The following is a 13,225-nucleotide window of genomic DNA, read 5'->3' on the forward strand; positions in this document are numbered from 1 at the left end:
CTGAAACTGGAGGGAAACTTAGTCAACCTACAGAGAGAAGATCTAAAAAACTGCAAAATACATAGCTTAAAATGTTCATAAACTATTATGTGGGATTGTAACTGTTTTCCTGACTACGTACAGTAATAGTACTGTATTATACGTATAGCCCTTTAAGGAAAACACTAAGTTGTTTCTAGACTCTCATATGGCTTACATTCAAATTTCTGATTCTAAAGAACTACAGAATGGCATAAAAATTTCCAACCCAAAAACTGATAGACGCTAAATTATTAGGCAAGAAAAGTCACTGGCACTTGACTAGTTAATTCATAATTGTCTAACGGAAGTACTGTGATGGCAGTAACAATGATGAATTTCACATAACTCACAATTTTACCTCACTGACTAATCACATCAAACAGTACAGCCAGATAAATTTGCAATTCTGAGAGCAAGAAAGGGTTATGTATTTTCGATGATAAAGCCATTCATTGTCCTACCTATTCTGCTGTTGTCTAATGACATTCCAAATTTGGCAAACGAACCCTTATACTGATCTGTCCACGAGGCAAGTTTCTTCAGGGATACGAGCTGCCCCAGTCAAATGTAATTCCAAAGCTGCAAAGGCTCCTTGTAAAACAGTCCTCCAAATTCTTCAGGAATCTATTTACATTGACCTAAGTTGTTTAAAAAAGGTCTTTGCTACCAAAATCTTTATCATCATATACATTGCCTGCTGACTTGGAACTGACATGCACTTCTCACACTTCCTTACCAGTCTTTGTAAATAGTTACAACATCTACTTAAGTCTCATATGAGCTGCAGGCATCATTACGGGCATTAGCAACCAGACATGAAGTATTATAGCAGAAGCTCTCAGCTACAAGCTAAAACTGCTACTAAAGCCACCAGGAAGTGGTTACCTACAACCACAATAGGAAAGACCTCAACTGAGCTAAAACTTGGCATCTGACAAATACACTGCAAATTTAACTCCAGTAATTCTCCCTAATTCATCAGTGCTTCAAATAGAAATTGAGAGATCTAGTACAACACAGGTTATTATTTCCACAGGAACATATTTTGATTATAGTCATAGATTGTAAAATTTTTAGTGTTCTAGAATGTGAAAATCTATGGAAGACTACGATCCTTTGATAAAGAGAAAATAGGATCTGAGAACAATGTTTACTACTCATTCCGCAAAGTCCCTTGAGATAAGCTGAAGAATGCCCTAACTATTTATCATTTTTTTAATAAATGCTAGGCAGAGAGAAATATCTGGTCCTAAAAAGCATATCAATAACCATAAAATGTAGTTTTCCATACAGGCCTGACTTCTGACAATGGCATTGAATCATATAAATACTCTTTAATATTACAGTAATAAGGTAGCACATACTTTTCTCTTTCCCTCCACAACATTACAGTAATATGATCATATATATTATCCTTTTCCCTGGAGGCAAGAACTGGGGGTGGACATGGCAATGTAATATTATGACATTGCTTGCAATACTCCAACTCTTGAGAAGTGTGACATACATTATTGCACAATAAATCATGAAAAATTTGATAAGACTAGTCTATGGCAGTACGGGGTAAGAAAGGGTTGTGATGTGAAGAGAGGTAGAAGGAAAGGTGCCAGCAGACAGCATAATTTGTTCATAAATCATGAACAGCATGTTTAATAGAGCCAAGCACTGATTTAAGTCTCTGCATCCTGTATAAAAATGGTTAGTCTGTGTTTTTGGCAACTGTGTATCACAAATCTTTCTTCTTTGCTTTGTTTTGCTCATTAGCCAACAGGACTGACAATCACATTTATAACCGTAGTATCATGCAAAAGGAGCAACCAAAATACATGATATAAAGGTGTTCTGAGATTTCTGTGAATTTCAACATGACTAACTTAGATAAAATCCCGCTCAAAACACATCACAAAAGCAAGAGTCCACAAATCGCTTCAGCAAATCTAGATATCTTTACATACCTCATACCTTAATTCCACATCCCACACTTCCTTACATGTAAACAATGGAGTTTCTTTCAGCAAAGAACTAACACAAATCCTTGACTGACTGATTTACACAATGACATATGTACAGCACACTATGCACAAACAGAAGATGGTCTAGATGAAACCTGAGCTGACTTCATGTTAAATATCTCATAATATCTTTCTTAAATATACAACATATCTGCACATTAACTGAGTAATATCAAGCACAAATAAATAAACTGTATCCAATGATTATACACTTTGAACAGGAAAAATGTTTCCAGCCATAAATAAAACAAGCATTTCTTAAAATTAGTTTCCTAACTTGAAAATCCTCCTTTCCATGGACCCTAATCTTCAAAAGGATGTGAAACAGAACATCTGTACTTGAAGTAATTGCACGAAGAGTCTCAGTGATGGTTTACTGGAATGTGAATGGACCTTATCCATAACAGATGTGACTAGACAACTTAAAGTTAGCAAATTTGTCTTCAATAAAATGGGAATGACAACTTGCACAGGGGACCAGTTGTTATGAAGTAGTTAGAGCTGTGAAGGCAAGGTATGATGAAAGTTGCAACATTGGTTACTCCTACAAATGCATAGCAATACAGGCAGTCACCGGGTTACGTCGGGGATTTCGTCCCTATGCAGCGACATAAGCTAAAAAAACAGCATAAACCGAGACATTGTCGAAAATCATAAGAAAACCTTACTTTTAATCCTTTGAGTGTCTTGAAAATGACGTAACCTGCATTTTGATTGAGCTTTTCATCAAAAAACCTCAAAATTTTGACCATTCTGCCACTTTGGAGCCATATTAAAGTTCCAGTCTTCCATCGGACTGGCAATGTAAACCTGGAACATGTGCTGCAACCCAGGATAATTTTTTATGAATACCTGTATATTTGAAGAGCGACGTAACCTGAGAACGACGTACGCCGAGTCCGACGTAACCTGGGGACTGCCTGTACCTGTAATGCTCGGGATCACAGCAGGTATTGGTCACTAAGATTAATTGCATCTGAGCTCACTTAATACACCACTTATAAAGATGTAAAGTTCAACTAATTGATGAATGAAGAAAACATAAATCCCACATGCTATCCAGATCTTTGAGACATCTGAGAGACAACCTATAAGAAATATTTACCAAATATAAGTTTGCAGCATATAAAAGCTAATGTATACAGAGAAGGTGGTATACACAAACATTTGTACCAAAGCCACAATAGTTGCAGCAATATAAAAGAAATTGTTAAAACTGTCAGAATTTTACAGTACACAAACATAATCATGAAACGTTTACATCCTGCATTTCTTTGACAGGAATAAATAAGAAATGCGTCACTATTCTCATAGCCCTTTCCACCTGAATTTTTGTCTAGTCCAGGTCTCCATTTATGTTCTTTCTCCATGATATTCAGGGCCTTCCTCATCATCTCCTCCAATCTGTTACTTTCACTTCTACTCCTATCGTGGCTGTTTGTTCCTATCCTATTCTCATCAAATATCCAACTACACTAACTCAACATTTGAGATTTTAGCATACTTTCCAGCCTCTGGACACCACGTTACAGCACTTCCTTCTTGTTATATAATCTTCCCAATATACCCCAACCATGAATCTCACCATTTTGTGCTCATACCTGTGCAAAATCTACTCCTTTTCTTTGAAAGTGCCCACGACTCGGCTGTACAGAGAAGTAAAATACAAGTTTGACATGCATTTTAGATTTTTACTCTGTTTACTGATGCTGTAATCTTACCAATAGCCCCACAGCACAAATAAGCCCTCAATGTTTACAATACTGTACTGATCACGCTGAAATGTAACCAACTTACTTTACTTATGTTAAACTGTTTAAAATTGTGCAGTTTTACCCATAAATACTCATGAATTGAGAAAAGTGGGAATCCCTCCATAAAGGATGCTCCTACCCAAATTTCATTAGCTTCCTAAGTAAGCAAAAGCACCTGCAGAAAGGAAAACCATTAGACTTCACGTCCAGAAAAATAAGAGTTTGTATTTAGGAAACAAAAATTATTTTAAATTTTGTACATAAACCCACACAGTACAGAGGTCTTATCTTATTTATCCTGAGTCATTATACCAGCAGGGAACAACATGCAGCTTTTCAGTACTTGTCCAGTTACGACTGGTAACAAGAGCCAGCAACTTTAAAGATCTTGAGAGATCTCCAGATCTCCAGTACTGTACCATATCCTGTCTGTAGCTTATCAAATGTAGTAAAAATTCTGAAAGTAGTAATTAGTGCCTTCTCAGATTGAATGAGTCTAATACTCAAAAGAAAAAAGTGATGCCAAATCTAAAAATCACAAGAAAAAAACAGTGCCAAGTCACCATGGGACCAGATTGCTACCAAATTCACAATAAGTAAATGGTGAAAGTAGTTAGATAAGCCCCTTTACCAATCCTCACAGTATAAAATCAGCCATGAAATCAAAATGAAAACTTAGTAGTATTGTATGGTGAAGCTGGCTGTTATTTTTTATTGTACCACAGGGAAACTCCAACTGATAAACAAGGAATATAACGTTCCAACCCCATAGGCACTTACTGTTGCCAGAGAGTTGTCCTCATATGAACAAATGATGATGGATCCATACATATTAAGAGTGATTTCCCAAGATTCAATTTGCTCTCTTCATAACCACAGCTTTGTGAAGTTTTCTTATTGATGTTAAGTTCCTACACCACCTGGTTGATGACCCTGAATTCTTATGGTCTTTCCCTTAAGTTGCTCCTGGAGAAGAGGATAAATATTCCTCCAAATGAACTGAGAAGTTGAGGCATCAACCTGGATATCAGCTAAGCATACCTAGGTAAAATAACACTTTCAGTTGCCACCTCTGATAGATAGATACTTCTACACCAAAAGAATGATGACGGTGCCATTATCTTGCTGACACTTTCCTCAGCAATGCCATGCTTATGATCTGGCATTGACTGAAAGCCTGTGGAACATGTCCATCAGCCATCAGACTCTAAGGTTCCACATACACCAATTGCTGAGTTACCCCAACACACCATATGCTGTGCAATACCATCATAAACTGCACTTTTTTTTCTCTCCTGGTTGGTCATGAGAACTTTAGCAGGACAACAGTGTGAATCCTACTCAAGTTCATCATTCCAGAACTGAAGACCATACCTTACTGCCTCCTCTCCTATATCCTACGTTCCCTTCAAGTCCCAAAATGAAGGGGAACTTTGCAAAACTGGCACTGAGGTCCTCAAAACTGAAACAGGGGCCACTAGGGATGATAGCTTGGGAATTCTGAATGACCACAAAGATGGAGCAATCCCAATCAGGGGAGGTTTAACATCAACACCAGCAATGGCAGAATATAATCCAATAACTGGTAAAGTTTTGAAGAGTCTCTCTACTAAAAGATTTACTGGAACCTTCATGTCTAGCAATTCCTGTTATCATCACCATCGTGATGTGAAGATGCCAACGGAAAACTAGGTCACAACTTGATTTTCCATGTGATCCGCCAACTGTCAGCTGAAACAAACAACAGTGACACTGCCAAAGCCATCTGAATACCATCACAGGTTGAAACCCTATCTAGCATATTCAAAGAATCATTCAAATGGTCAATGGACTTCAATCTCCAAGACTGGTCATGTGAAAAGAAAGGGAAAAGTGCAGTTGATCAGAAAAGTAAAAGTAGTAGATATGGAAGAAGCAGGATTGAGTCTAGTAGGGAGGCCACAAATATCATGGAGAAAGTGAATAATGAAGACCCGGATCAAATGTGAATTTAGACAGTGCCCTAGACAAATAAGTAGCTCTTTGGCAGTTACTTAAATTTTGGACTGTCTATTTCACATACCATAACAGAAAACATGCCAAGACACTGTACAATGTTGCCTTTATTTCTGTTTAATTATATTCAATCATTGTCAAGGGCTGACTGTGATTTACAGATAAACTGTTCATGCAACATAGTCATGACTTTCCATACATATATAATGCATATGTATACAATTTATGAAAATATGTGCTCATGCACATACCTGTATGTACAATATATCACAGAAACTTTCCTTAAAACCATCGAAACACATACAATGTATTCACACTTCTAGAAGAAAATAATTAGTGAAACATTAAGAAATGCACCTCAGCATTCCTTTGAAGAGTGCACCTCATCATATAAGAATCCCCAACTCTTATTTTAATTAAAATACATCTTAAAACCAGAGATAATCATAATATCCAAAAAATCACCAGCATGATTAATGTACCAGAAAGTATGCTGAGAAAGTATCTTACCTCAAATCAGTATGTTGGCAAAAAAAAAAAAAAAAATAAAGAACCTGGGAAAATAATTTTTCCCAAATCCAACCTTCTACAGACATATAAGGATATATAAACAGATATCCTTCCGTAATACAAAAGCAACAAAGATACAAGTGCCTTGAGGATGGAAAACAGAGGAAGGTCATTATCGACTTCCTAACAAACACAGTTTTGAGCACAGCACAGAAGAATAAAATTATCTTATTACAGCACTAAAAATATTACGTTCACAAACTGTACAAGGTATTTCCATAGTATGATGGGTCAGTGAGAGGATAAAGCAAGAAATACCAAGCTACAAGACCTACCACGTGACAAACCATCAGTTTATTGCGGAGGGGTGTTGGTTTGTTCCACATATCTTTCAACTCTGGTAGTCCCATGTGGTTGCAAAAGGCATGAACGGCAAAAAGAGGGAGAAAGTGTCCTAAAAGAGAAATGATAGTATTAATACTTGATATGCATCCAAAAATAAGCTATGACACACATACAAATTACAAAATATAATAGACAGTCTTCTAAGTCCACTCACCTAATTTATAATAGTCTTATTTTGGCAATTTAAGACAAGAGACCAAGTTCCACAACCCAGAGTAGTTACTGTTAGTATTAGTTAGGAAGCCAAGTGAGGCATTGGTCCTGGAGGATACCCCTTCTAACTAGATGATATACTGTACTTTATTTTTTTCATTATGTCGTATGCCCAGTAGAACCTATATATAATTGCTGGAGAAGGGGGGAGTGCACTATTATTTAATAATAGTTTGTATCTATGAAATAAAAACCTTTAGGTAAATTTTTTCAAGTGGTCATATGAGACTATGGTCCACTTTTCTGAGATGTTGAATACCTATTCATGAGAAAGGTCACTAATTCCTGAACTTTTCAACATGAGGACTGCTCCAAGTTTTTAGTGTTATCATTAAACTCAAAACAAATTTGTGACTACAAAGGCCCAGTTCTTTATCACCTTTTGAAGGAATGTTAACTTTACACTTGAATAATTTCAAGATATCTTAAAGCTACCAGCAATTTCACATAGTTTCTAGCCTAAAATAACCAGTACTTTGCACTTAAAATTCAATATTAGAGATTTATATAAAATTATATTACGAGTAAATTGGTACCCTCATGATAAGTACAGAGGTCACACAAACTGAGGTTGTTTAAGCCAAGGTCTTACATATCATCACTTAAAACCACTGAGTTAAAAATAAAACTCTAAAATACAACAGAATTATATTAGAAATTAGAAAATTATAAAAGAACAAAAGTCTTGTTTTTTGCAAATGAAAACAATACAACAAATACCTGTTCTGATAAAGAGGAAGGATGAATAAAATCCAAAAACTGATGTATATAGAAACTGGAAGCCTGTAAGAAAAATACAATAATAAGTACCATTACTCTTCTTAAAACAATACCAAATCGCCATGCTGTACAGACATCTGAATGAATGGAAATACTTTTGTTATTATCACAAAAGGAATATGGTAAAGTATTCAGAAGCTAAATTTCTAAAACTGAAGTTGCAATTTCAATTCATATAAACATATCTTACAACTTACAGGATATAAGAATAACAGCTGGAAGTTCAATGCCAACGCGAAATCGATCCACTGCATGATGTAAATGAGCTGAAAAGAAAAGAAAACATGAAATATACACAAACTAATGAAACAACTTATAGTATCTGAAAAACATGGTATGAAGTATTCACGAAAAAACAATGACCCCAAACAAAAGTCTACAAGTTACTTGTGCAACTTATGAATCTTCAATGTTCTTTAACTGGCTGGCAAGTTCAAGAAGAGAACATCTGCAACAGATCAGATCTTATGGGAATACTCTGCTATTCATATTTACATGGTAATTAGTAAATGTGGTTTCAATGTAGAGTTTGTAGGCAATAAATCAAGATCTGCTTTATAGGCATTAAAATGGCTTCATAACATTACGATTCTTCCAATTTGACATTTTAACCAGAATTTTGAGGAAGAGTAAATAGCGATAGTTTATATGCATAATAATATAAATCATTTTGCAATCTAATGACAAAAATCAAACTGCCCATAAACTTACGAATTACAAGAAGCATCCCAATTAGTTGTCGAGTTAAAACTAGAACACAACTGTTGTCAAAGCAGATTACTACTGTAATGCTTAAGACAGGTAAAAATCTTTAAAACCCATAATTATAAACATGATTTTTTATCATTATTATTATAAATTAGTGTAATGAGATCAATGCCAAATTTCAATGCTCATACAGCTTAACAGAAGGACTTGTTCAGTGAAAACTGAAGCAAGGTAAAGTTAAGGAAGTTGGATGGCTAAAAAAGAAGTGATCAAGGGGACCTGATGTTAAGTGAAATGGACAGCATTGCAGTTTGGGCTAAAGGGACACTGAACAGAGCCTTTAGTACCATCTAAAATGTTGCACAAGGATACACTTCAAGTAGTAATTCCCACCCCCACCCTGCCTTCCCAGGCCTATTTCATTACATTTGATTAAGTAAGTTGATGATGTGAGTGTGTAAAAACATCTTGGTACAATATACATTTATTATATGTGATGTGAAACTACTAAAAGTTTTTTTTTGTAATCTGAATACATGGCCATACAAACATGAACATACAATTCTTATAAATCTGCCTGCACTCAAACCGATTAAAAGTCAAGGACTTGTGCCTTAAGGTCCCTTGTCACATAATAATTTATGTAAATGCTTAAATACTTGTACGATATCAAAAACAAACAGGTGATGAAAATATACATTATGAGAAGAAACACTCACCAACACCAAAAAACAATGGAGCAATAAAAATGGCCTTCCCCGAGGGAAAGCACTGTAAAAGAATTGGTAGCATGCATGCTCGAAATGTAAATTCTTCCGAAAATGGAGCAACCACTTGATTTCTCCACCAGATGGGATTTTGTGCGGTGTTGTACCAGTAGAGAGGATCTGAGGATATAAATGATATGATTCATACAACACAATTACACTCAGAAAAAAAATATTTTCATCGAAGTAAGGGAATTTAAACCTTACCACTGAATTGAAGCTCCTAGCTTTCATCAGACCACTTGAACACTTATAAATGGCCAATAATTATCCATAAAATAAGCTTCTAGAATGTCTATCAATGATTAAATGGTAATTTCCAATTTTAAAAACTTAGAAAACCATACTGTGATAAAAGGGCAGGCTCTGGAAAGGACATAACATTTCTGTTATCTAGGAAGATACTGGATATTGAAACTGGTAATATGGTTGACAGTAAATTGAAAGAAAAACAACTTTCTGGATCGAAAGGAAAAGGATTGCTGAGCTTCTGGTAGCTCTTTTAATAAAGAGCAAAATTCCATTAAACATGACCGATAATTTCTAAACAACAAACATCAACACTTACTAAAAAAAGTAAGTGGAAGGTTGAAGTCTGGTAAGAAGGTCAAGAGAAATCATGGATAAGGGCATAAACGGAGGAGAGAGAAAAAGATCTTTTTTGACATTTAACCCTACAGAGAGAAAACCTGACCCATAAATGTTAATGATAATTGTGATTACAGTAAAATACATTACCATATAGCACATTATCAATGCAAGGCACTTAAATGGAAAATCAATGAAAGCAAATCTACTGCATTAAGAAAAACTGCTTGTTCATAAACAGCCAAAATATTGAGAAATAAGTTAAGGGAGAAATGATTCCCCCCACTGGAGCTCTAATTTGCTAGTTAACTACTACAAACTGCAATATGAAATCTGAACTTGATTTGACCTAACACGGCCAATAAAAAGGCATTTGCAAAAGAATATTTTTGTAAGTAATTCAATTGACACCGTCTATTATACACACAATCTGGGTTTGGCCTTCCAAGAGGGATATCAAACATGCTTTGCACCTAACTAATAACAGTTCTTATCAGCCATTACTTCAACCTGCAAGTGTAAAATATATAGTTTATACAGCACATGTAACCGTTATTGCCCCAGAGACAAGGAGGACAAACATTTTATGACATTGTAAAAAAGAAAAGGCTCATAAACATATTCTAGAGTCAGTTATAAGCCTCTTCATAACAAGTTTTCGAAATTTCGTTTAATTTGAAAAAACTGAACAACAAAGGCTATTTTCAAATTACTTACCCAAATACATTTTCAATGTAAATGTAACAGGCACTGACAGGTGCGACTGAACCAGGGGGCCAAGGAACAATATAAATGTCAATATCATTGGTAATATCAGTGCAGGGATGATACCTTCAATCCTTAAACCCATCCGCAACCAAAGATTTGCCTGGTGAACAAATTACAGTATGTAGAGTAAAATTACACTGTATAACAATACCACTACAGGTATGATTTGGACACATCATAATTAAGGGAGGTTTTGCCAATTTGGGCAAATGTAAATGAATTTTACTTCCTTGTATTTCACTGTCACCTACCACAGCTCAACTAATCCTACAGCAAATGACTTTCCACTTAATACACTTATACTGTATCACAAAACTACTGCAAGTCAATTTTCTTCATGCATCTCAACTTAATTTACATAAAGTAATGGTGTAAATATATTCAAGGAAAATAACATATACCTCATGAAAATTCACTTACTTGTCCTTCAGATTCTCCATTCCCAAACCAAATGATGAAAAATGGTGATACAATGGTCATGAAGAAGACACTTATACAACGCTTCTTTATGGTGGATGGATGATCTCTGAAAATAAAAATATAATGTAGGCACTATGGAGATCTCAAGCTTCCAGTGAGTAAATACTTTACCAAGAACAAGGTATCTAAAGAATTGCACCTTATTACAGTATTAGTAACACAAATTTCAAACAATAACCTTATGCCAAGCAACACAACTCGCCTGATGGCTGCCAAGTAGTTGGATAACCTGCGTTGCTCTATAAAACTATTCTGATCCACATTTCTCATTAAAACACCCAAATGCTCGTAAGTGCAGCTCCCCATAGTTAATTTGCCTTAAATTCAGCATGTAGTTACTCCCACTAAGAGGCAACACTGAGTAAGGCTATCTAAAATTTTTGGAACACACTTACTGTTCCCTAAAATGAAACCACATATCCCATTCATTATGTTTGCTGCAGATGGGGAAAAAGGCATCACTCAAAACTGACAACCCATTGTTTACACAGTGAGTATGAGATTCCTAAGAGAGGGATGGGGGGTTCTTAAATAGCTCATTGCTCCGCAACTCTCTATTATATGGTTTTCCAGTAAATCCAGTCCTAGTGGCGGTAAGTGGACCTCAAAATAAAATAGGGGTTTGTTGTTTGTTGGTACTATCTTACTTCAGTTTATCTACAGATACTGAACAGTGCAGCATATGAGTATGCGTAGACACCAAAGTATTTGTACAAACCAAATCTCAGAGAAAAAGAAAATATCAGTCACATGGAAGTAAGTTTGCTAAATACATTGATTTTCTCATTGTATTTTATTTTGCACATGGTGCTAACCTTCTCCTCTGAGTAAAAATCATTTAAGTTGTAAGATCCTGTTCAATTCCAACATAAGTGATTGTTTCCAGGAGGGACCAGATATTAAGTTGGACTAGGAAAGGTGAGTTTAAACTGTATCCCAGTAATTTACTCTATGATTTACAACACTCACTGCCAGGTTTAGTAGGGGGTTCCAACATCCACCCAGTCTAGGGTGGGGTGAAGTCCCAAGGTAGGTTGGATCTGATAATCTACATTGGATTAGGTTAGGTTATGTTGCAGAAAGTTAGAATTCATCCCTGTAACTGACCTTGTGATATCTTTGTTCTTTAAATTATTTTGTGATGGATACTGATTATATACTTGAAGCATGCATTTTCCAACACTTATCTATTGGTTTATGCATTTAAGACAATTTCTACTACGTAATTCACTTGTCTCTGGTTTTCCCCACATAAAAACCCTAGTTTCCTACTAGGGTCCCCCATAATTGTTAAATAGCCTACAGGAAGCTGGGAAACTCTTAGCAGTTAAGAAATTATATGGCTAATGTGTTTGATGAGTAATTAAAAGTATTGTAGTATCACTAAATCTTGAATCCTTCGGAGTTAATGGCAAGGAAAGGTGGTAGAATTTTACTTAAACTCATTATCACAAACTGGATTTGAAAATGATATGTTGCTTTAAATACTTCTGACGTTTGTTTCTTTTGTTATAAATTTTTATATAATACCAGCACCACTCCCATGAGGATTATGTTCAGTACCAGCACAACTGGAATGAATGGTAAAACAAACAAAAAAGTAAACTTGCGATAGATTTGAGCACAAGTTTCGTATCAATCATGTAGGGAGACTTAAGTTCACAGCTTAAAAACTCCAGGTAGAACTAAGCAATAGCTCCTCATGGGGTATTACTTTGGAAATTGATTTTTCCTAAAGTATTCTGGCTGCTTATCAAGAATTTACTGTTATTTTTTGTCAGTCGACTGTAATTAACGTTGTACGCAGGGGAGCTTTAGGTAAAAAGTACCATTGTTTCCTTTACCGGGGGATCCACGAGTAACACGGTCTGGTAGGTTAGATTAGGATGGTGTTTGTTAGGTTAGTATATATAGTTTCTTTTATAACAGGTTTCCTTAGACAATCTCTTCTTAAACATATGGCTCCCTGATGACTTGCGCATGCACAGAACTATTCCATAGCAACATGGTGGTCAGTCTTTCTCCCAACATTTCTAAAACCCCATGTTCCTAAAGGGTCCCCAACCATGTTGGGTAGATATGAAGTTAACAAAAAACTGAATGACAGTAAGCAACACTAAGAGTATAAGAAAAATCAATTTCCAAGGTGATAGTTCGTGCGGTGCTCTTACTAAAAAATACCAGACTCCAGCATCAAATAATGGTTTGAAATAATACAATACCA

The 13,225-nt window shown here is 35.6% G+C and overlaps 1 protein-coding gene across 1 annotated transcript in view; it reads right to left on the reverse strand.

Annotated features, from left to right (window-relative positions):
- Window positions 1-4,396: 4,396 nt before the first annotated feature.
- Window positions 4,397-13,225, reverse strand: part of Sras (Ras converting CAAX endopeptidase Sras) — a 9,308-nt gene continuing 479 nt past the window's right edge. The window contains exons 2-7 of the mRNA XM_067096607.1: window positions 10,942-11,047; window positions 10,471-10,621; window positions 9,118-9,285; window positions 7,888-7,956; window positions 7,631-7,693; window positions 4,397-6,746 (exon numbers count right to left, since the gene is read on the reverse strand). Of these exons, the coding sequence (XP_066952708.1) occupies window positions 6,547-6,746; window positions 7,631-7,693; window positions 7,888-7,956; window positions 9,118-9,285; window positions 10,471-10,621; window positions 10,942-11,047 (757 nt within the window). The 3' untranslated portion in view covers window positions 4,397-6,546. The remainder of the gene's footprint in view (window positions 6,747-7,630; window positions 7,694-7,887; window positions 7,957-9,117; window positions 9,286-10,470; window positions 10,622-10,941; window positions 11,048-13,225) is intronic.

The sequence above is a fragment of the Macrobrachium rosenbergii genome, chromosome 53 (assembly GCF_040412425.1).
Source record: "Macrobrachium rosenbergii isolate ZJJX-2024 chromosome 53, ASM4041242v1, whole genome shotgun sequence".
Lineage (NCBI taxonomy): Eukaryota > Metazoa > Arthropoda > Malacostraca > Decapoda > Palaemonidae > Macrobrachium > Macrobrachium rosenbergii.